This window comes from Eubalaena glacialis, chromosome 7, assembly GCF_028564815.1.
Source record: "Eubalaena glacialis isolate mEubGla1 chromosome 7, mEubGla1.1.hap2.+ XY, whole genome shotgun sequence".
NCBI lineage: Eukaryota > Metazoa > Chordata > Mammalia > Artiodactyla > Balaenidae > Eubalaena > Eubalaena glacialis.
In genome coordinates this window covers 25619062-25643218 of record NC_083722.1, presented here as the reverse complement: position 1 = coordinate 25643218, position 24157 = coordinate 25619062, and the positions used below count along the sequence as shown (strand labels likewise).

The 24157-nt window shown below is 45.9% G+C and overlaps 1 protein-coding gene across 1 annotated transcript; it reads right to left on the bottom strand.

Annotated features, from left to right (window-relative positions):
* Positions 1-1530: 1530 nt before the first annotated feature.
* MCM3 (minichromosome maintenance complex component 3) lies at positions 1531-19058 on the bottom strand. The gene is made up of 17 exons (XM_061194978.1): positions 18872-19058; positions 17759-17871; positions 17125-17333; positions 16526-16656; positions 14327-14565; positions 13754-13862; positions 12908-13061; positions 12433-12564; positions 11611-11819; positions 9152-9326; positions 8684-8810; positions 7731-7881; positions 5143-5283; positions 4549-4652; positions 3959-4044; positions 3459-3528; positions 1531-2283 (listed from the first exon to the last, which is right to left on the bottom strand). Exons 1-17 carry the CDS (start codon positions 18947-18949, stop codon positions 2085-2087), a joined length of 2427 nt encoding a protein of 808 aa, XP_061050961.1. The 5' UTR covers positions 18950-19058; the 3' UTR covers positions 1531-2084.
* Positions 19059-24157: the final 5099 nt, after the last annotated feature.

Sequence of the window (24157 nt, the reverse complement as noted above, 5' to 3'; positions counted from 1 at the left end):
GGGAAACAACACACACAAGTTTTTAGAAGGTCAACGTGAAGATTCACTGAGTTCCTAAGAGTCAGGTTATTTAGTACAATTGACATCCCTTTTGATGACTGAATACACTCTGCTACCTTCTGTTCTTGTGGCTAAACGTGGCATTACAGCTGTGGCTGAATCTGGTGTGCACCTAATTACTCTCCCACCCTGTGCCTCAGTTTCTTCAGGTGTGAAGGAGAGAGGACAAAAGTCCTATTGACAAAGCGTTTGGCCTTTCTGGAAATGCTCATCTGAGGGGACCCTAAAAGCCCCGAGCCCCTCTTCCTACAGCACCCCATCGGAAGCTCCCGCCTCCTCCTGATACTCTCATGGCCCCTCAGTTCCTTCCGCTCTGTGTGTGCTCTCATTCGGCATATAAATCATATTTTGTAGTTTTCAACTTTTCACTGACACATTAGACATATATATACCCCCAGCCTGGCGGCCTCCAGGGCATCAGGTCCTCCATTTGCACCCAGCACAACGCAGGACTCGCTGCCGGTGTGCAACTGTGTCCAGTTCCTCCGCTGGCACCACTGCCCGCTCCTTGGACTGTACTCTCTAGAGCTCTCCCAACAGGACTTGGATTTCACATCTGTGGAAAAAACAGGAAGATGACCCTGAACTCTCACCTACTTCCTCACGGCCTCAGGGTAACGGGCTGCCCTCAGCGACAAGGGGGAGGAAGCAGCTCGCGGATCTTACGGCTGGGAACCTGCACAGCCTCTCCTCCCTGCACAGCCTCTCCTCAGAGCAGCCTCCAATCCTTGTGACCCAGGCCCCTCATCAAGTCACACTTTCTTTTTCTTTTTATTTAAGTAACCTCAAAAGTTCTTCAGAAGCTACCTAAACCATACAGGGGATAGAAGTCCCGCCCTGGCCCCTCCACAAACTTCTGTGCAAACAAACTAACAGACCCTAAGGGCTGGACAACAGGTGTTACGAGGTTTCATAAGGGGACTTCCCTGGCGGTCTGGGGGGTTAAGACTTCGCCTTCCAAGGCAGGGGGTGCAGGTTCCATCCCTGGTCAGGGAGCCAAGATCCCACATGCCTCTCAGCCAAAAAACCAAAACACAAAACAGAAGCAATATTGTAACAAATTCAATAAAGACTTTAAAAATGGTCCACATCAAAAAAAAAAATCTTAAAAAAACGTTTCATAACGCTCCTGTAAGGGGATCTCTTAACGGGCAAGAATTCACATGATTTTGAGGCATCTGATGTATTGGGTATTATTTCTCCATGAAGGGGCTTTGATTCCTGCTCAGAAAAGCCAGGCAAAGGGTCAACCCTCCTGGACTTTCACTCACTGGCCTCCTGCGACTGTTTGGGTTTGCAGCTTTAACCAATAAATGCTGGCATCCCTGATGCCCAGAGAAGGCCTAACCCCCAGAGTGCAGTTGCCTGCTGCCACCTTGTGGTGACTCAGTCCAAACGCGGGCAGCCCATCCCACAGGGCAGAGCATTCAAGGAAAAAAAACACAAATATGTCCATAAAATCACACAGTATTAAGGTCACAATGGGTAAGTTTATTCAACGTCTTGGATATTTGAGTCAAAAGTACGTATAAGTCTTAACTAGTGCTACTGCAAAGCAAGCTTTCTTGGCCTTAGGACTTGCCTCAGAGCTTCTCTCCATCAGCACAGAACCACCCAAAGTCTGTTCTAGACCAAAGTGCTCGGGGTTGGGGGGATAAAAAGCCAACACAGAAAGGATGAACAGAAACCAACTGTGCCCCCCAAAATACTCAGAAGTCATGTTATCTACAGAGAACAATGGTGTGGCTTGTTTGGGGAGGGGCCATGAGGAGTGTGGTCCAGTCTTTTGCAGTGAAGATTCATTGTCTTCATCCTGCCCACCTTCTTCTCTTTACCCCAAAGCAGCTCTCATGTCCCATCCCCAGGCTTCCACCAAGTCCTGACTCCGCTTGGTCACCCGTCCTCCACTTCAGTTCAATTCAACACTGACATTCAGGGAATGAACGCATAGGCTGGGGGGAGGGGGAGGAGGAAATGGGAAGAAACTTTCTTGGCCGAACCCCACAGTCCACAGACGAGGGCCCTCAGATGAGGAAGACGATGCCCTCGGAGACCATGACCTGGTTGTCATCCTGCATCCTGCTCAGCGCAGCCTGGATCTCCGCAGAGGAGAAGGGCTCTTCGTGGTCCCGATTGATGGATTCTGTGAGGCGATTCATGCCCACCGACTGTGCGTGAGCTTCCTGGAACACCTCCAGGAGGGCCACCTTGAAGGCCTTCAACCTGCCCAGGACAGGAGAGAAAGGGTGAAGGAGCAGGAAGTGGCCCACATGCTCTCAGGCCAGATCGATGCTGGGGTCCATCAGCACAGGCATCCTCCAACTGCACAGCCCGCCCCAGATGGCCGCTCCACGCCAGAGCTTCCCCCTTAAAGCTAAGCTGTTGTATTACAGAGCTTCCTGCACAGTGAGAAATAACAGCATTTTAAAAACCAGAGGCCTCTGAGCATATGGGAAACTGGCATCCATATACCATCGGCAGAAACGCAAACCTGGATGGCATCTTTGGGAGGCAAGTTAGTCACATGTACTACAATTTTAAAGTGCATCTCCTTTGACCCCAGTAATCCATTCCTAGAAACTAACCCCACAGCTCTTCCCCCACCACTGCACGGTGATAAATGTTAAGAATGTTTTACTGTAAACAGCAGTCTTATGAAGGGTAAATGTCCACCATTAGAAAACAAAAATAAAAATTTACACATCCATACTATGGAAACCCATACTATGGAAAGTCATTGAAAAGAGATCTCCATGAGCTGATTCAGAAAGTGCTTTAAGATATAGTTCAATGGTTGTCCTGGGGGATGGAAATATACTTGATCTTAATGTTTTTTCCTAAATACTTTTCAATTTGTTCAAACTTTTTCAGTGAAGACACTGTGTTGAGTCTGTTAAGGTATTAAAAGAAAAAAGCAAACCTTAGCCGTGGACTTACTTTGATATCCAGGAAACATAAAATTTATAGATAAAACTGTTTCTGAACCTCTAATGGTAAAAATTCTTTATCTCAAAACAAATGACAACAGTTCAGTGAGGAGGAAAAAAAAAAAAAAAATATATATATATATATATATATCTCCTACTGAGAGGAACCCAAGATTACAGTGAGACACAACTTCTGTCCTTGCTCTACGACCCTTCTTCCTGAACTCACAAGGGTATCGATTTAAAATTCCCACAGAGAGAATTATTTATAAAGCAAATGGTAAAACATAAACAACTGGGGATTCTGAGTAAAGAGTGTAAAGAGTTCTTTACACTATTTTTGCAACTTTTTTCAAGCTTGAAATTGTCATCAGAATAGAAAATGTTCTAAAAACACTCGGGCCTCTAGTTCTGAGCTCTGTTGATAACAGCTTTTTCCTACCATCCTGGGGAGAGGTCTTCCCTACTCACCTGGATTCACTCAACTCCACCTTCTGGGACTCCTTGGTCTCCTGTGAGTCTGTCGCCTTTGGAGTGTGCACTTGAGGGGGAAAGGGTTGCAGAGAGTGGGAGGACAACAAGGTGAAGCCATGTCCACAGACCCCAGAGGCCCCTCTCCAACCCCACCCTCATGAGCCTGCAACACTCACTCCTGGGGCCCTCGGGGGCCAGCCAGGGCAGGTGGGGAGAAAGGCCTCAAGTCAGGCAGGGGACCCTCAGCACACGGGATCTGGGATGCTCACGCCAGGCTTGGAAAAGAGCACAATTGACCGGGGAGGAAGCAGACAAAGGGGCAAAGCTTATTTCCAAAGTTCTGACTGAGTTTCCTGGGGTTCCCGTGGACAGACCTCTTAGACACAGGGTCCCAAGTGGGGAGCCCACTGGGAGCCCACCAGCAAACGCAATAGGCAGAGCACTGAAGGGTCAGCAGTCAGGGACCACCTCTGTACCACTAGGGGCCGCTCGCTTACCCTGAGGCATCTCCTCCTCCGTGTCGCTGAAGTCGTAGGGGTCATAGGAGTCCCCATCCTTGGCATCCGAGTGACGGGTCTTCCTCCTAAAATGCCCACAGCAGTTAAGAGACGGGCTTTGGTGAGCTCCGCCCTGCACCTCTGACCACAGAGAACCATCTACAGTCCAAATGGAACACTAGGCCCAGGCCTGTACAAACTGCTGCCTTTTCTGAAAGAGACCAAAAGTCTCTGGACTAGAGCACAAGCAGGCCCTGCTTCCCAATGCTCTTTCCCTGTCGCCCACCCTCATAAATTCAACCACAGGTGTGAGAGGAGACAATAACCTGGAGGAAAGACTTCTGAAATGTGGACTCAACAGCCTCTGAGCAGGTTACTGCTCCTCTACTTAGCCCTTCCCTAGCAGGAAAGAGGCCAAAAGCTTCACACCGAGGACAAAGGGGGCTGTCACCCTCTCTGCTCGAGTCACCTCCACCCTCTGACTCACTGCAGCATTGGTCTGGTCACCCTTCCCTGCAGCCCTGTCCCCCTCCGCCCCTCCCCAGCCCTAATCTAAGTCTTTCATCTCCTTCCTTTGCGCCCCATCCGACCTCTTCCTCTTCTGCTCTTGGTCCTCCTGGCTTTTCTCTGCTTCATCTTCTGTCTCCGATTCATCCTCACTTTGCTTCTTACGTTTCTTCTCCTTCTCAAGAACCTAGGACCAAGCCACACGTGGGTGGGCAGGAGGGTCACAGATGCCGGGGACTAAGTAAAGAACAGTCCCTCCTGCACCATCGATAGCAGTGACTCTCTGGGTCTGATGACCTGGCCTCTCTCATTCCTGACTCCAGGACCAGGGGCAGGGGGTCGGCTGCGACCCATCCTTAAATCTGCTGGAAGCTGGGTGCCATACCCTTCTCATAGTATGTGCTCAAGGAGCGTTCACTGAATACAGAAATGAATGGAAAAAAGTTTATCCTATAGTGGTTAGGTGGAAAACAATTCATTTCTTTATAGATCAGGTGTTTAATTTAAATTTAAGACAACCCCCATGCTAGCAAAGAGATTAAGTCAGGGGGAGGCCAGTGGAAAGACGCTGCTTTCTGCCAACAACCCAGATACAGGTGTCAACCGTGCACGGCTGTGAGGCACGAGCACCGAAAATTCATTCAGAGGAGCCTCAGGCCCAGCACCTGGATGCTCACCTTCTTGAAGTAAGCGTACTGGACCAGCTCCACAGCCACCTCTGCATCCTGCAGGTCCACGGTCTTGCTCATGCGGGCCTTGGCGTGGGCCGTGGCCAATCGAATCAGAGTTTCCAGTGTCCGGGCTGTCACTGGAGACGTCTGGGGGAGAAGACAAGGGGGGGTCCACTCATCCAGGATCCCCCCATGGCATGCCAGTCATGCCCGTCACTCCCACCGCACAGAGAGGGAAAGACTCCACCAGAAAAGCTCTGGAAAAACCAAGCCATGGAGCCAGAAAAAGTAGGTAAAATTCAGAAAGATAAAAACAACCAAGGAAACATGACTGAGAGAGGGCTGAGGGAGGGAGAACGAGGTGAACGGGGAAGAAGACAATCTAGCATCTTACAGCTGGAAAGGATAGTGAGAAGAAAAACCTTTGCCGCAGGCCTGCAACGCGCCAGGATCCCGCTTTTATGTTCACTGTGTCAGTCAACGGCCTTAATAACCTGGAGCAGCTTTACAGATGAGGAAAATGGGACTCGAAGAGCTTCCAATAATTTGTCCAATGTCACACTATGGGGGTGTGAGAGAGGTTATCTGAGGACAAACTTTCTAAAGTTGGGTAAACTCACTTAGGTCCAGAGGAGAAGCAGAATTCTGACATGTTCTTATCAAGTGGTTCCCAAAGGGGTGGGTGTATCCCAAATGGGGGGGTGGGGGGTGGTGGAGGGTTCATCTTTTTAAAATGCTATTGTCTGAATGGCATCCCTGGTCTAACGGATCAGAATGTCTGGTTTAAGACTGGACATGTGTACTTTTAAAAAAAAGGGAATTCCCTCCCTGGCGGTCCAGTGGTTAGGACTCCACACTTCCACTGCCTAGGGCACGGATTCAATCCCTGGTCGGGGGAACTAAGATCCCACAAGCCGCGCAGTGCAGCCAAAACAAAAAAGGTTTCAGATGATTCTGATGTGCCCTCTTAGGTAAGCAGCCCTGACATTATCCAACCTTCTCATTTTATGGGTTGAAAAACTGCGACCTGGGAGGTGAAAGGATGTGTACAAGGTGCAAACGTTACTGAAGCCCTGGGGTCGGAGCCCAGGGCTGGTTCTTTCCACCACACCTCCCGTCCCCCATCCTATGATGCTTCAGGGATGCATCTGGTCACTTCTGCTTTCTAGTTTTCTAAATTATCACTTACAGCCAATCTTACATTCAAAAACAAATACATTCATATTCAAATAAATTCACCAATTTTTTAAATGATTTAGAAAGCTACCAGAGTATGTAGCTTATACATTCCATCATAAACTCCAATTCTTGAATAACCTAAAGCTGATGAAATCCTAGCCTACACGAGTAGAACTACAGAGCCCAAACTGAGAGATTTACCAATCCCACTAAGACCACAACTAAGATAGTGTATTATATTCAGTGAGAGGGTCTTTGACACAATGGAACATGTTCATGTGACAGGAAAAACAATTAAAAAGACAGGGGGCTGTTTAATCTGAAGAAAATAAGTCATACACAGTCTCCAGAAAACAAAATTAAGGCCCATGGGTAGAAGTCACGGAGAAGCAGGTTTAAGCTCAATAAATAGAAGAATATGCTAACATTTCAATGCAGTGAGGTACTAGGCATGCTGTCATTGGAGGTGTCAAGGAAGTCCCAGCAGGAATTCCAGAAGATGGAATTCTTGTCTGGGTGTAAGTCTGGAATAGATGATCTGGGGTCATGTCTGAATCCAAGAGTCTATGTCTCTATCACATCATGATGGTTTGGGACCTGGGTCTTTCTGCTGTGAAATCCTACCTATATAAACTACATTGCCCCAAAAGACTTCAATAAATTCACGGGCAGGTGTATTAGGTTTCTAGAAACAGCCTTGGATGATCATCATGGCTACCCAACTCCTAATTTTTTTTCAAAGTCCAGCCCAAATATCACCCTTTGGGAATCCTTCCTTGACATTCATATCCCTTCTGGAAAGTCTAAAGGAAAAATTAACAGCTTCTGCATCTACACTCCAACTGTCTTTCACATTCATTCCCCTTTGGGTACTACACTGTGGTATATACTTACAAATATGTATATATGACCTTTTCATCTACCTTCTGCCTCCCGGGCCCAGGACTGAGCTCTTGGGGGACTGCATGTAAGAACAGAAACTCATTCAGTTCCCAGAAGTCGCTCACGTTTGCGGAATGTTTTTTTCTTTTTTTGGCCATGCCGCATGGCTTGCGGGATCTTAGTTCCCCAACCAGGGATCGAACCCATGCCCCCTGCAGTGGAAGTGCGGAGTCTTAACCACTGGACCGCCAGGGAAGTCCCACATGTTTGCTGAATGAATCACAGCTTCTGGAGGCCAATGTCATCTGAACTCATGAGAAACACGTTAGCTCTGGGGTTCGCATTGCATTTTCCTTTGTAAAAGGAAATGATCACAGTAGTGTAACAGAAAGCCCTTCAGGCCAGAAAGAAAAAGGTAAGGAATCACTAAGTTAAAATGCTTCCAGTGCTCCCAGGGAGTGGGGACTCCCTCCCCAGCCTCACCCTGAGGGGCTCCAATCACCCTCCGGTCACCGTCCCACAGGCAGGCTCACCCTGGCGGTGTCCGAGCCCATGCTGTCCTGGCTGCGCAGGCATGAGTACTCCTCTGCGATGTAGGCGGCCGACTCCTGCGTCAGGACGGGCTTGATGATTTTGGCCACGTGGATGTACTTCCTCATGAAAGCCGCACTCACCATCTTCTCCCTGGACCCGCACACAGCAAATTTCACTCCCTTGCCACAGCCCAGCACCTGCCAGGGGTCGTAGCCTTGCCCCTCCTCAGGGAAGTCAAGGTCACGTGACAGAGCAGAGGTACAGCCCGGAACCCAGTGTCACAAACCCCATTTATACACAACATGTACAAGACCCTCTCACATACTTTTATTTAATTCTATGGTGTTACTTAGGTACTTGTGAAGTACTTGTGAAGTAGGTAGTTTAGGTACAAAGTGTTATCTGTCCTATTTTATCAGTGGGAAAACTATGGCTCAGAGAATCTTAAGTGGACTCAAATTTCATTTTCTGACTCCAAATTCCACGTTCTTAAACCAATAGGTTTGAAGATTACACTATGCTTCCGACTGCACCAAGGCCAAAAATAGAGAAATGGGATCTCACATGTCAGGCACTGAGCACAAGTCTCCTTCATCCAAATCCACTTGCAACCTTTCCAGTGCTTGCGATCTACTGCCCCTTCAACAAAAGCTCACCACGAATGGCCACGAGACTTGTGCAACACTTCACGTACACGGGTAACATGACACACCCACCATCAGTTAGGTGGGTCGTCAAAGCCTTCCATTTTAGGAAAAGACCAGAACCTAAGCTTGATCACCCACATTCACAAGGCAAGTGGCTATGAAAACGGGTGCATCTGTGGATCCAGAAGAGAAAACGGGCCCCCATGATTATGACTCCAAGCATGATCTTGGCCTGGGCAGCACATATAAACATGCTCTACACAAATCTCAGGTTCCCTCCAGGAAGAGGTGTGAAGAACGCTCACTTCTTTTTCTTGGCCCCATGCAGAAGGCTATCATGCTTCTCGTAGATCTGGGTGTCCTGCTGGTCTTCCTGGCTAAAGTTGGGATCCTCCGTGGCCAGGATATCCACGGCACTCCCTAGAGGCATAGCTGGAAAACCAAGTCGGGAGAAAGAATAAGAAAGAGCTGAACCCAGGGGAAACTGCTTCTTCTGAAGAGATACAAGACTCACAAAGCAAGGACCCAGAAGGAAGCAGACACGTGAGCCCCACAAACAAGGAGGCAGAACCATCTGGCCCACAGAAGATGCTCAAAGGTGTTCCCAGACCCTGAAATGGACAAGAGACACACTGTAGGAACCAGGGAGGCGAGGGCACCTTCCACATCACCCCAGACGCTACCACGCCCACCAACCCCAGGCTGGGTCTGAGAGCGCGGCCTGTGTCTAGGTGCCCTCCCCTCAGTCAGCCTTTCTCTTCCCCTGGCCTCACCGTCACCATCCTGCTCGCCGGGCGCCCGGTAGCGGTGCATTCTGAGGACGTGGTCTGAGATCTCCCGATCCTGCTCGGGATCCATCTGATCCAGCATGATGAAGAGGAGGTCGAATCGGGACAGCAGTGAGTCCTGCAGCCCAATGTTCTCCATGGGGGTCTTGTACTGATCGTACTGGGTGGGGAACACGAGAAAAAAGGAGAGTGGAGACAACAGCAATGGGAAGAAAGAACAAGGAGGCCGGATTGGTTATGTGAGTGAGAACAGAAGACCAGACCTTCAAATGCAAAGCGAATAAGCAGTGAAGATGTAAAACATTTGCAAGCTACTAAGAAACTGAATTCATTTCCTCTACGTGCAGCCCTCCTCTAACTGACGCTCAGCTGACCTGAGCAAGCTCAGAGCCCCACGACCTTCCTTCCAAGCAAACAGAGCCCCACCTCCTCGCTCCGGTGCCTCTAGCAAGCTGACTGTGGGTCTCAAAACCAGCCTTCTCGGGCTTCCCTGGTGGCGCAGTGGTTGAGAATCTGCCTGCCAATGCAGGGGACACGGGTTCAAGCCCTGGTCTGGGAAGATCCCACATGCCGCAGAGCAGCTAGGCCCGTGAGCCACAACTACTGAGCCTGCGCGTCTGGAGCCTGTGCTCCGCAACAAGAGAGGCCGCGACAGTAAGAGGCCCGCGCACCGCGATGAAGAGTGGCCCCCGCTTGCCACAACTAGAGAAAGCCCTTGCACAGAAACGAAGACCCAACACAGCCATAAATAAAATAAATTAAAAAAAAAAATTTAAAAAAAAACCCAAAAAAACCCAGCCTTCTCCTTCCCAAGCTTTACTCTGCTCCTCACTCCCAGGCAGGACCAGCTCTGGAAGATGAGTCCCTCTTCCCTACCTATTATGAAGACATGACGAGCTGGCTAAGCCAGAAACACCTGGAACCTCTGGCTTCCTTACTCAGAAGGTACTGGGTAAAGTCTCAACAAAAACGTGTGATAATCTATAAACCATAATGTCTTAAGGATCAAGGGAGGTTTTCCTGGGACTCAAGAACGCCTATACTCTTATCTTTCAACTCTGGGCCTACGAGCTGACGCCTCCCCACAGTCAGAGGCCTGACAACCTCGTAGGTAACATTAACGATTCTGACCACGTTCACATTTCAGGACCTGCCATCTTCTCCCTACGTTCCCCAGAGAAATTCTTCAGAATGACGTAACACGTTACCATTAATCTAAAACTGTATGGTTCTCAACCCACACTATGCATTAGAACCAACCTACGGAGCCTTTCTAAACCATAGCTACCAAGAGCCCCAACCCAGAGATTTGGATTCAGAAACTCTGGGCTGGGAACTAGGCACCTGTATGTTTAAAAAATGCCACCAAAACAGGTATTCTCATTCACTGCAGGATCATAAATTGTCAGAGCACAGCATGGGCTCTGGGTTCGAATCCTCTCTGCCATTTTCTAGCTTGTGACTCTTGAGCGAGTTACTTAATCTTTTATGCCTTCAATTTCTCATCTGTAAAATGAGAATAATACCTACCTACCTCACAAGGTTATTGTGAAAGTGAAAGGAGTTAATAAATATAAAGCATCTGTAAATATTAGTTAATAGTATTATAATGGTACAATCTTTGAAAGGGGCAATTTGGCAATCTCTACCATAAAAATGCATGTAACTGTTAATCCAGTGATTCCATTGCTAAGTATTCATTCCCAAATGTTTAACAAAATGCACATAAAGGGATGTTCACTGCAGTTTCATTCATAATGGCAGAGGGGAAAGGGAAAACACCAAATGCCCATCAATTGGAGACTGGTTAAACAAATTATTATAAGTCCATACAATGGAATACGAGACAGCTGCTTAAAAGAAAACAAAAACAAAACGCCTAAACTCAGCAAACCCAAAGCTGGATAAATATAAAAGATTACACCTAAGCACATCATAGTCATACTAAAAAACAAAGATAAATAGATTAATTCTTAACAAGGAGATAGTGTATTTACTGGCACATGATAAAGTTTTTGTTTCCTGAAACACTCAAGAGCTGTCAGTGGTCATCTCTTGGGAAAGGAACAGGAGAGAGAAGGCAGGCTATTAATTTCCTTATTATATCTCTCTGCTCTGCTCATAAATCCTCCGACCATCTGCATGCAGTACTTTTATTTCAGTGTCAATGTAGGTTACCTGGGTTGTGAGGCTGCAGGTCACTTTTGTTTTCTTCTTTGTATTTTTAAAAACTTATTTTAAATAAATAACTTTCCAGGGTATTCTGACATGGATGAATGGGTGAGGAACCACTGCCCTAAACCAAGGACAGTAACAAGATGACAAGCTTACTTTAGTCTGTGGCCTGTTACTCCCCAGGTCACCTGGAATGAACTTCGCAGCCCAGTCACTCAGCAAAACCAAATGAAGGTGAGGACAACAGCTGAGTGCCTGGTCCCACTCACCCTGCCGTAGACGGGGTTGGCAGCTGCCAAAACACTGCAGCGGGCATTGAGCCGAGCATGGATGCCGGCCTTGGCGATGGTGACTCGGCCCTGCTCCATCACCTCATGGATGGCCGTGCGGTCCATGTCAGACATCTTGTCAAACTCATCGATGCAAACCACGCCTCGGTCAGCCAGGACCATGGCCCCCGCCTCCAGACGCCGCTCCCCTGGGAGGTGGGGAGGGAAGAACACACACTACCATCCAGGTTGTAGGGGACAGGGCTAGATGTCAACCTCCTTCCTAAGCACCTCGCACTGCCATACATGAGAACGAGAGTGTAGTTAAGAGGTGTCAGCTTCTAGACTCAGAGGAAACCCTGGGGTCAGCTTTTCAAGCTCCTATCTGAACAGTATTCCTTGTCCCACTTTGATACCTAAGCAGCTAGCCTCCAACACACTTCCTTCACAGACTTCCTCTCTTTATCCTCATCTTCAAGCCATTTCCCAACTAGATCTCTGTTCTCTTTTCACTGGTCTTCAAATCCCTTCCTCTAACGTGTAAAGCTGTACAATCTTCATCTTTATTTCCCTTCAAATGTCAGAAGCTTTCTCCTTCACAGCTCTTTCCAACAGCCTTCCAGGAGACATTCTTGTCACTAGAGGGCCACCCAAACATTTCAGTAATTCACCCATTGTTGCCAGATACTTGGTCCTCTCCAATCTGGCCCACACTAACCTCTCAAGTGTATCTTCCCAATACAGGCCAGCGCCTGGAGCAAGCTCAAACCACCTATGCTCATCTCACTGCTGGACCTCTGCCAAGGACCCTTCCACCCGTACCTGTTTCCTGGTCTGTGGTGACAGCGGCCGTGAGACCCACTCCAGACGAGCCCCGGCCGGTGGTGGGGATGGCCCGAGGTGCGGTACACAGTACATACCGCAGAAGCTGGGACTTGGCGACCGATGGGTCTCCTGTAATGGGACGGGGCAGCAGTGACTCTTGGAAACTCCCTTGCCCCCCAGCAAGTGCTGCTTTTCTAGCACAGCTCTTGACACAATAGAAATATATAGTAACAGGTTGTTAATATTATTTCTTTCCCTTTCCCTTTCCCATTCACAGAAGAATATATTTTAGACATTATAAATCAGGAACCCCAGAAATAATAAAAATAATTTTAAAAATTCATTTTAGACTTTTGCCCTTTGATGGGACTGAAATACAGCCAGGTACAGACACACAATTTGACAGATGATAGATTCCTGCAACCACACCCCACAGGGGGAGACCAGGAGACTAAAATCCCCAACACCGTACCTATTAGAAGGATATTGATGTCCCCACGGATGTGGCTGCCATTCTCTAGGTCTCGTTCCACTCCTCCCAAGAGCAAGCAGAGGATTGCCTTTTTGACATAGTCATGCCCATGGATGCTGGGGGCCAGCGACTTGGCCAGCTGGTCAAAGATATCCTGGAGGAAGGACAACCACGGAGTGAAAAGCCTAAGGAGCCTCCATGGGGTTGGATGAACTCACTTCATACTTCAGCCCACAGAAGATGGTTGAAGAAATACACCGTTCTTAACTGTAAAAGCTTCTTCTCTAAGACTTTCACACCCATCAGAGCATTATCAGAACAGACACAGAGGAAGCCTGGATTCCAAAACCTGCTCGGAGCTTTAATCTTTAGGAAAAAAAGTGTTTCCAGGCTCCAAACATTTTAGGTTTAATAAGAATATGTACTATGCTTCAGCAGTAACCTCTGTCACACATGCACAGATTTTGTTCAATTCTAAATGTGAACATTCTGTCTTTAAAAGGAGAAATTTTTTAAAGAAAAATAAATTAGAGAACTACAACAAAAATAATATTTTATCTTTAAGTAACAATGTATCACTGGTGTATTCCATATAGACTCCTTGGTACACTAATATTCTAACTCCTAATATTTGTATTAGGTTCACTTAGCAGGTAGCACAACAGAAATATTAAAGAAAAACAGCAAAAACACCCTTTTGCTTACTGACTCAAAACTAGAAGCTGGCACCAAATACTTCAGAGAAAAAGCCTTGACCTTCCTCCTGATGCAGTACAAAAATGGCCATGCCCAAATACGACCCTAACAAATCCATCCCCACCCTCAAATCCCCAAAGGACGCCAGACCTTGGAACGGGTTTTACTGAACTTCTTGATCTTGGCTATGTCCTCAGCAGAGAAGGAAGGCTGAACGTCCTTGCTCATCTGCTTCACGTTACAGGCAATCAGGACAGTCCTGGGACAGAGAGGACAGTAAGAGGCTATTTTCAATTCCTAACACCAAAGCCTTCTTAGGCTCCTAACCTAGAACAGCAAATCATAAACAAAGAAAGAAAAGAAAAAACAGAGAAGCAAAGCTGTTCTGAATTCAACTACTGATTCTCTTCATCTAAGACACAAATATGTTGATGGTGCCTCACCCTGGGAATTTACCTCCTGCTGACCCACAGAGCTTGGGACAGTGTATGGGAGGGAGGTGGGAACATGCAAGAAACCCCCAGGTAAGCCAGGAGGCTGTAACCATGTGACCAGTAACTCCCACTTCTAGCATAAGACAGTATGGCGAGTTTTATCTCCCAGGCAGGTAGAGTGTTTCACCGGTCCAATGTAACTCTGGGGAAGATGGCAAACTGGAGAAAGATTGCTACCAGAATGTACTCTGCCAGCAGCAGTCCAAACACCTCAGGACGAACCATCTACCTGAAGGTCCCTGAGGTGTAGCCTCCCTTCTTTCCAGGAAGGCAGCGGTAGGTCCCCACCACCTGGACCCGGTCACCGGGCTTCACTCTGTCTACCAAGTCGTCATCCAGTATGACGTCCACAGAGCGGGGAAGCTGGCCAGCGGGGGCCTTCTCCGGCATCTCCTGGATGGTGATGATCTGGTGGTCTTTGTAGACAGAAAGGCCGTATTCTGTCTCAAGGGGATTGTTTTCCTCATCCTGGAAAAGGCACACAGAGAGGCAGTCATCTCGACCCTGTCTTAGAATGCCACACTCGTTTGTTGTAGGAAACAAATATAATTTGTAGATAAACCTCACGAGATTAGTATCCAGGAACAATAAACCCCAAATACCTTCTCCAGTTTTTTCCATTCCTGTCTGTGCTAGTTACAAACCATCTAATGGAAGGGGTGATCTACAGCCAGAAGGGACCACGGCTGTATTAACATCTATACTGAGATCCTTACTTCCCCTATGCTATGACTCGGTATTTCTACTCCTAGGTAATACCCAACACAAATGTTCACCCAAAGCCACACACTACAATGTTCACAGCAGCACTATTCCAAACAGCCAAAATCTAGAAAATATCCTAATGCCATCAATAGAATGGTTAAATAAGTGTGGTATAGCCACATGAGTGAATACTACACAGCAGTGAAAACGTATGGAGTACACCTATACACATGGATGAAACTCAAAAACATATGTTGAACAAAAAAAGCCCAACACAGATGAGCATTTAGATAAAATATAAAAACAGGGAAAAGTACTCGAAGCTGCTAGATGTCAGGATCTCGAGAGCAGTGTGGCCTCAAGAGGGACTTCTGAGCACTAGTAAGGTGCCGTTTCCTGGTTTGGATGCTGACTTTATATTCAGCTTGTAAAATTTCACTGAGCTGTACACTTATGTAAGCTTTTCTGTATATTAAACTTCAATAAAAACATTTTAAAGTTTTACTTCCTCGCCATTTGAATTTTCTAGAAACACAGCAGCTATCACTTGTGGAGTGCCTACTATGTGCAAGGCACTGTGCTGTAACTTCACGAAATTATCTCATGTAATCATCACAACTCAGTCCCCAAAGCTGGTATTTTCCACATTTTACAAATAAGGAAACTGAGGCTGGGAGAGGTTAAAGAAGTTCTCCATGGTCACACAGTAAACACCAAAGCCCATGCTCTTAAGAACCACACTTGACAACCTCCAGGAGACCTGGTCTGGTGTATTTCAGGTCCTGAGCAAAGAAGCTTGGCCACAGCAATCAGCAGAGTACCCCTGAGTAATTCCTGGAGAATAAATTCTAGAAAGTAGGGATCTTAATGAAGAAGAGAGCCGGGTGACTGAGGAAATGCAACTGGCCTGAGAGTAAAAAGACAGGCTCCTGTCCTCAGGGCCATCACTAACTGGAACATAAGCAACCTCGCCGAGCCTCACATTTCACCTGAGATAGACTAAATGGTTCTCAAGTATGACTCAGTTACAATTCTAAGAAACTCAGTCTTGTTTAGATGTTACGATTCCTCCACCAGTTGATAAAACTGTAGACAAGGACTGGGTCTTCTTTATATCTGTGTCCTCCTCAGTGCCAGACAATCCTTTAGATACAGTCGCTCTCAATTAAAATTTGATGGCAGGGACAGGCAGGGATAAAATGTGTTCAGACATCAAGTAATCAGTATTAGTCATCTTCTTTTGTCTCTAAGTAAGAAGACCTCGCACCAGCCTCAATTCAGACCAATCTGAACACCAAGACTAAAGCCATTCTCTATGTCAACCTTCTCTCAAATCCACAGTAAAATATTTGCAGAGATTTCAGAGTAACATTACTGCCTAAGTATTTTTCCATATTACTCTAAGTAGATTACAAAATCATATGATATTATAACTTTGCTAAAAGATCAACGTACATTAGATGACTTTTATTCTTTCTTTCAATTCTTCCATAATTTTCCAAATTTTCTAAAGAGAATATTTTTTCTTTAAAAAACAAAAAAGAATTGTGGACTTTCCATATTAAACTCTGACTAGCAATCAATCTTTCCTTCAGATTAACCCTTACTTTTCACCCTATTCACATCTAGAAGAAAGACTTCAGATATTACCCAATTACTTGCATTAAAACAGACATCTTTGAGCCCAACCTCTAAAGAGGTCCAATCAATTCATCCTCCTCACCTTGGTAGGATAGACAGAGCTGGACGGAAAGGCCACCAGGGTGGTGAGATCAGAATAACGTCGCTCTATGGTCTTCTTGGTAGCAGGACAGTAGTGAACACTGCGGACGACTTTGGGACGAACTAGAGAGCCTAGGAATGGAAAGTCACCCAACTAGACAGTGAGAAGGAGGATCTAACCCAGGCAAGCCCATGATGACTCCAAATACTGTGTTCTTCCAACTAGTTGAGCAATTTCAATACTCCTTGTCATTAATTCACTTTTATACCTAGAACAACACCATAATCCAAGTAAAACTTCAAGTACAGCTGATCCTGACTGAGAAGAAGTAGGAGCTCAGGGTCAGAATGAGGAGACGGCCAAGAGCCAAGCCTCCTCCACTCTCAGCAAACTTCATCGTTCTGCTGGCACAGGTGGTCACTCAAAGTCCCCCTAGTTACTGTGCAATACTTGAGCTCCTCCAAGTTTCACCCCGTAATTTCAGTGCTCCACCTTTCTGAAGCCATTAGCTCCCCAACTCTACTCCGCCTCTCCTGCCTTCCAGCCCCCCAAGCCTATGCCACCTCCATTCCGTTAGTCCCCCACTTTAGCCCACTCACATTTAGTGACAATGCCCTCCAAACACACGACACAGCTAAGGAAGCAGGAGGTAAGAGTCCGGGGAGAGACATGCTTGGAGCCAAAGCTGCCCTCCAAGCCTATATAGAACTCCTCATACTGCTTGGCATATGTAGCATCAATGGAGGCCACAAAATCCTTCAATGCCCGCTGGAAGGCAACCAGCTCCTCAAAGGCATTGCTCAGGAGGCTGCAGACGGGCGAGAGAAAGAATCATTAGGCAGAGAGGGCAGAACTCAAAAAACTGACCCACAAAACAGAAGTGGGTCATTCTTAGATCATCAAAGCTTTGATGGCAAAATCTAGCTTCTACTTTCTCCTGCCATCCTACAAGGCCCAGTACAATACATCAGAACTGAGGGTCAACTTTTAATTCAATGATGGAGAAATGACACTCAGTTAAACATGGAAGGAGGAGCTCTTGAGAAGAAAATGTCCACCACCTACTTTGGGAAGAGATAAAAAACACAGGAGCTGGTGAGACACTAAGGGTTTCAGGGTCAAAAACATTTCATCCAGGTCCTCTCCTGTGAAGCCTGCTCCAATCCAGGGAAGAGAGGGGAGCCATTCTCACTCAGGGCCAGGATGTGCCCTTGGAGACCCCCAGCCACTCACCGGTTAGCCCTTTTCTCGTTTTTCCTACGCAGGTCATTCACGTTGACAATCAACCGATACTGGTTGTCACTGATCAGCTCCCGAACTTTGCTTTGATAAATTCCCTGGTCTTCCTGCAAAATAGCCACCGCATGCCACAGCAGCCACAAATTCAAAAATCAGATGTTTTTAAACAGAGGCAGCTCTCACAGCAAGAAAAATATATCCATCTCTGCGGCACATCTGAACCCCAATTTCTCCCACGTTTTCACTCACTAGCCTCCGATTCCAAATACGCCCTAAGAGGCCAGTGTATGAATTATAATGATTTCCTCAAGCTCCATATTATTCCTATTATCACCAACAGCTCTTCTGTGTGCAGTCATTTCTCAACCTTTAATGGGGAATTAAAACGAGCTCGTAAGTCTACGAGGACAACAAATAAAAACTTTGTCAAAGTGTAAATTAAACGGACTTTTAATATGCCTATCAAAGTGACTTTTCCTTGCAGAATTTTGTATGGAATGAAAATATTTCATTTCCCTATCATCTGTATAATATAAAAAGAGTTCCTACATCCGGACCTAGGAGTAGGGAGCCTTAGCTACATTTACAAACAGCACTATCAACACTTCAAGATGTTTTTACCAACATTCCACGGCTGTCAGTCTTAAATTGCATGTAAAACCCCCTTTATCTGCATACCAATACTCTTTCTCCGCAGCCCTCTAGATATGGAAAAAGATTGCGGCCAAATCTCCGGTTAGGAAGTCAGTCACTAAAACCCGGGGACCCTAAAACGCGGTGGGTCACTACCGTTTTCCTGCCGTCCTTCCCCTCACCCTCCCCTCAAATTAAGAGAGCAGGGAGTCATCAACGTGGTCTTCGCAGCTGGTTTGCACTTGGAGGAAACCTGTTGCCTTTCGGGAGACCCGGCCACCATTTGTACCTGGGAAAAAGTCACAGGATCGCTTTTAACCACTGACTCCGCCTCTAGGAAAGCTACGAGATCAGGGCGGAAGGTCCCGAGCCGCTGCCCCGCCGCCGCAGCCTGGAGCCCCGCGGCCTCCCTCGGCCCCTGCGCGGCCCTGAAGCTCCCAGCGCCCTAGTCTCGCGACCCGGCGCCTCTCTCACCTCGTCGTCCAGGAAGTCCAGGTAGTCTCTCTGCGCCTCTCTCAGCTCCACATCGTCCAGCACCACGGTCCCCGCCATGTTCGCCGCACGGAAACTTCTGCCGCCGGAGCCGTGCGGAAGGCCCTTAGCCGACCCTGCCCCGGCGCGAAAACTTCCCAACTTTTCCCGCCAAGAAAAGTAACCTCGCGGAAGGGGCGGGGTATCTTGGAGGGTATTTACATTCTGATTGGCTGAATCCTCTCACGCGAGAATAGAGAGTATCCAATCGAGAGCTGCTTCTTCTCCGAGATTTCCGCGCGGCGCCTCGCTGTGGCGGGAAATGTGCCATCCGGGGCCCTCTCCGCTCCGCCCTTACTGACGGGAAAGCTGACCAATAGGACGAGAGGATGCTCGCGGAGCCCGGTCATTGGGCAGCCGGAGAGCCGGCGAGATCTGGGAGCACTGCATTCTGGGAGTCGTAGTCTTTCCCCTTTTTTCCGGATGTTTTATAGGGGTGTTTTTTTTTTTCCAAGTTGTGGTTCACTGACCTGCCGCAGAGTAAAGAAAGTCAGCCCGGAGATTGGACTGAAAGTAGACTAGACGTCAGAGCGTGGAGGTTTAGAACGCAGGGAAATACAAACATAAAGGCAAATCGTTTTAAAAATATATTTAAATCAGGTGTGCATAGATATGTTTTTCAAACCACCAATCTCTAGTGGCAACCAGGGGGGAAATGTGAATTTCGAGAATCTGGGGGTGGAAAATAGAATCATAGCATCTTTGGGTGAGGTTCTTTAGTTCAGTGAGACCCGTTTGCCATCTGAATACCGTGGCTTGAAGTACCCCATAAAAAAACGAAATTCTGGACGTAATTACTGCACCATCCTACTTGCAAACGGGTAAGTTAAAGGTTTTCTCGCCTTTTGAGAAAATCACAAGTTCTTTTTGAAAAACTTAGTTTATTGAAAGATAAAAAGACACAAGGAGAAACAAAAAGGTGTTTCGAGCCACTCTTAAGTATCGATTAGTAATTAAAATATAGCAAATCTGAAATGATAAATAATTAAAAGACCAATTACATATTGCGATTTGTTTCTATTTTTTAGCTTTATTTTTGAGGTGTAATTTATATACAGTAAGATTCACAAATCTTACATGTACAGCTCAATGAATTTTTATTATGTATACACCCCCGTAACCACCCAGTGCACAGTAAGGAGCAGTGCCATCGTCCCTGCATGTATTTCTAATTTTACTGAACAGGACTAGACACCTGGTAATTCTATATTTGAAATTTAGGCCACCTAATTATTAAATTATGTTTGAAGGTCTCCAGGACTCATTGCGCCCTGTTAAGTATTTTAAGTATAAGCTGCCTAAACCATATCAATATATATGCCATCTATCTGTATGTGTATATATATTCTTAGTTATTTTACAGTTTAAATTTATTTATTTATTTATTTTTATTTTTGGCTGCCTTGGGTCTTCGTTGCTGCGCGCGGGCTTTCTCTAATTGTGGCGAGCAGGGGCTGCTCTTTGTTGTGGTGCGCAGGCTTCTCGTTGCGGTGGCTTCTGTTGTTGAGGAGCATGGGCTCTAAGTGCGTGGGCTTCAGTAGTTGTGGCTCTTGGGCTCTAGAGCGCAGGCTCAGTAGTTTTGGCGCGCGGGCTTAGTGGCTTCTCTTGTTGAGGAGCACGGGCTCTAAGTGCGTGGGCTTCAGTAGTTGTGGCTCTTGGGCTCTAGAGCGCAGGCTCAGTAGTTTTGGCGCGCGGGCTTAGTTGCTCCGCGGCATGTGGGATCTTCCCAGACCAGAGCTCGAACCCGTGTCCCCTGCATTGGCAGGCGGATTCTTAACCACTGTACCACCAGGGAAGTCCTATTTTACAGTTTATAGTTAGCATATTTTTTGTGTCATCCTAGCGGGCAGATACATCAATCCTTAGTCAAAGGAAAAAGGCTGTCATCTGCCTGCTTGCTTTTTTTTTTTTTATATTAACAGGCCAAAAAAAAAAGAAAAAAGAAAGAAAGGAATTCTAGATGAAGATTCTGTTTGCAATTATGTAGTAAGAGATAATTACTCGTTAACTTGAGAATGCCTTTATCATACTTGATCATACTGTCATTTTATGACTATATTGAAGGTAATGCAGACAATATTCTCTTCTCTGGAAACAACTTGAAATTAACACTAAAAGAACCGGGAAGTTTAGTTCAAACAAGAAATCAAATTATTTCCAATGGAAAGTCCAAAGGAGTAGAAATATAAAAACCAAACCTTTGACTCTAACACACTTTTCTGTGGACTTTAGTTTTCTCATATAAAAGATGAGGAAATTAGAAAATCTGTAACATTCCATGAACCTATGGCAAATTTGGAAACTGTAAAGACAATTCCTTTTTTTTTTTTGGCCGTGCCATGGGGCTTGTAGGATCTTAGTTCCCCGATCAGGGATTGAACCCAGGCCCCCCGGCAGTGAAATCACGGAGTCCTAACCACTGGACCACCAGGGAATTCCCAACAATTCCTTTTAGAATTGTGGAGTTCAGCACATGGAACCATCCTGCCATGGTGCTGGATAAAGACTTGATTTCCCTTAATGTCATTATCTTCATCTGTGAAGGACATTCAGATTTTTTTTTAATTTTTATTTTATATTGGAGTATAGTTGATTAACAATGTTGTGTTAGTTTCAGGTATACAGCAAAGTGATTCAGTTATACAGACACATGTTTCTATTCTTTTTCAAATTCTTTTCCCATTTACCTTATTACAGAGTACTGAGCAGAGTTTCCTGTGCTATACAGTAGGTCCTTGTTGGTGACACTCAGATATTTAATTGGTATTTCTCCCTTTCATTAGGGCGTGAGATCTTTGAGCAGAGAAAGTGTTTCCTTCGTTATTCCCTGCTCCTCCAAACTGCTCAGAAAGGGCAATCAATCAGGTTGCTAAAAGAAAAAAGTTAGGGGCATTTGTATGTATGTCATAGAGTCCAGTGGAGCCAACGCCCTCCTCTACCAGAATGAAGAAGCGGGTGTCACCTGATGAAGCACGGCATCTATGGTTCCCATATCTGTTCACATTCTTGCTTTTCCTCTGCATCCCTTTTCACTCCACCCTAGACCTAAACCAGTCTCGCTCCTTGTAGAGCAAAAGTATGCAGGAAGCCGGTGAAAAACAGATTGCAAAGTATATGTAATACTTACATTTTTCCATGTCCACGAGGACCAAAAAATCCCAAAGGCACAGAACAAACCCATAATAAATATTATTTATACTTACTAAATGATATATATCTTTGTTCAAACCAATGAACAATTTTATAAGTTGCAGAACTTTTCAAACAACACCTGTGATTAATAACTAGTATTAACAGCACAGGGAATATAGTCAATAATACTGTAATAACTTTGTATGGTGACAGATGGTAACTAGACTTATCCTGGGGATCATTTTGTAATGTATAAAATGATCAGATCACTACGTGGTACACCTGAACTAATATAATATTGTAAGTCAATTATACTTCAATTTTAAAAATAAATAAATAAAAGTAAAAATAAAAGGAATATTTGGAACACACAAAACCCTAGCTTTAGGCACTCAGGAAAGTGCCATAATCCATTATAGCTTTTTTTTTTTTTTTTTTTAATTTTATTTATTTATTTATGGCTGTGTTGGGTCTTCGTTTCTGTGTGAGGGCTTTCTCTAGTTGCGGCAAGTGGGGGCCACTCTTCATCGCGGTGCGCGGGCCTCTCATTATAGCGGCCTCTCTTGTTGCGGAGCACAGGCTCCAGACGCGCAGGCTCAGCAATTGTGGCTCACGGGCCTTGTTGCTCCACGGCATGTGGGATCCTCCCAGACCAGGGCTCGAACCCGTGTCCCCTGCATTGGCAGACAGATTCTCAACCACTGCGCCACCAGGGAAGCCCCATTATAGCTTTTTGACATTAACTCAAAGACCACAAAATTTTGGAGGTCAAAAACTCTACACCTCTAGGTTTCAGAGCAGCTTAAAGAATAACCTACAGGTCCAGGCTTTCCCTGACCAAGCAGATCTGTTTTCTTCTGTGATATGGACTAGTCAGAACCTTTTCCTGATGCTGTAGCTAGAGTCAAGAGCACCCAGACAAGCAGACTCATTTCTTTTTCTGACTGCTCTACTCACTAGCTGTGTGACTGTGGAAGCCCTCTTAACCACTCTGTACCTCAGTTTTCTCACCTTCAAAATTAGAACAGAAGTAGCATCCAGCTCAAAGAATGGTTTGAATATTCAGTGAAGTCATAGCAGATGGAAAATATTGAGAAAAATGTCTGGCATATAGTAAGCACTAAATAAATGTTAACCATTGGTGGTGGTGATAGTGGTGGTGTTGGTGGTAATTAGTGTTTGGAGAGGGGTCAAGAGATGTTGGGGAGAAAGGAGAGGAAGCACACTGGCACATTCTGGAACAATTCAAACAGCCAAATTCAAGCCCCCTTCCCACTCGCACCCAAAGCTTACAATGGAACCAATCCACACACTTCTTTGAGTGAGACCATCTTTGCTGCAAATTGCCTACAGGAGTATTCATAGAGTATTGGTTGGCTCAGGTTCTGCCAGTGTTGAAAGCCATCAGAGGCGTTTACTTCATGCTTAAGGAACATTATGGAAGAAGACCAAATGGTCCCTGGAGTTAGCCAGCGTGTCTGGTAAAGACAGGAGAGCCCCATAGCCTCTGCCCCATCTTTTGCTTCCTGTAATCTTTTGGCTTAGATATGCTACAGAGAGCAGGAAAAGCCAGGAACCAGAGAGCATCAGTGATCCGGATTTGCCCATTAGATTTGACAACATAGTTGACCTGCAATCAGCATAGTTGATTCATTGTCATTTGCCAAGGTTAATTTCAGCAGCCAGGTTTCTTAGTCCCTGAAAAGTCATCTTCATTCTTCTGGGTTTTTTTTTTTTCAGTTTTATTGAGGTATAATTGACAAATAAAAGGTCATCCCCATTCTTAATTGCACAAATTTCACAGAAGCTCTGTTTGAAGAGGTTTGCTTCAGTCCTTAAAGACTTACAGGGAGAAATTACCAAAAACTTGCTGAGTGAATACAGTATATGAGATTCTCTATTAATAACTCCACTCTGTAAATCTGTCTAGATTTGTGTGCAGTTTTTAAAAAAATACAGTCCTTTAAGCTTTTAACTGTGCCAATGTGATGAAATGAAGAGATTTAGCCATGTAAATCAACCAATCAAATATTAGTTGAGCACCTATATACCTAATTCTGTCCTTGACCAGAGACTTTAGCACTGCCCAACAGAAAT

Excerpts from the sequence above, each read along its gene's own strand:
- MCM3 (XM_061194978.1), bottom strand. The coding sequence starts at position 18,949 with ATGGCGGGGACCGTGGTGCTGGACGATGTGGAGCTGAGAGAGGCGCAG. Across the intron at positions 17,872-18,871 it reads TGGACTTCCTGGACGACGAG|GAAGACCAGGGAATTTATCA; the intron begins GTGAGAGAGGCG and ends GCTATTTTGCAG. Across the intron at positions 4,045-4,548 it reads CAAGAGCAGAAGAGGAAGAG|GAGGAAGACCCGTCACTCGG; the intron begins GTCGGATGGGGC and ends TGGGCATTTTAG.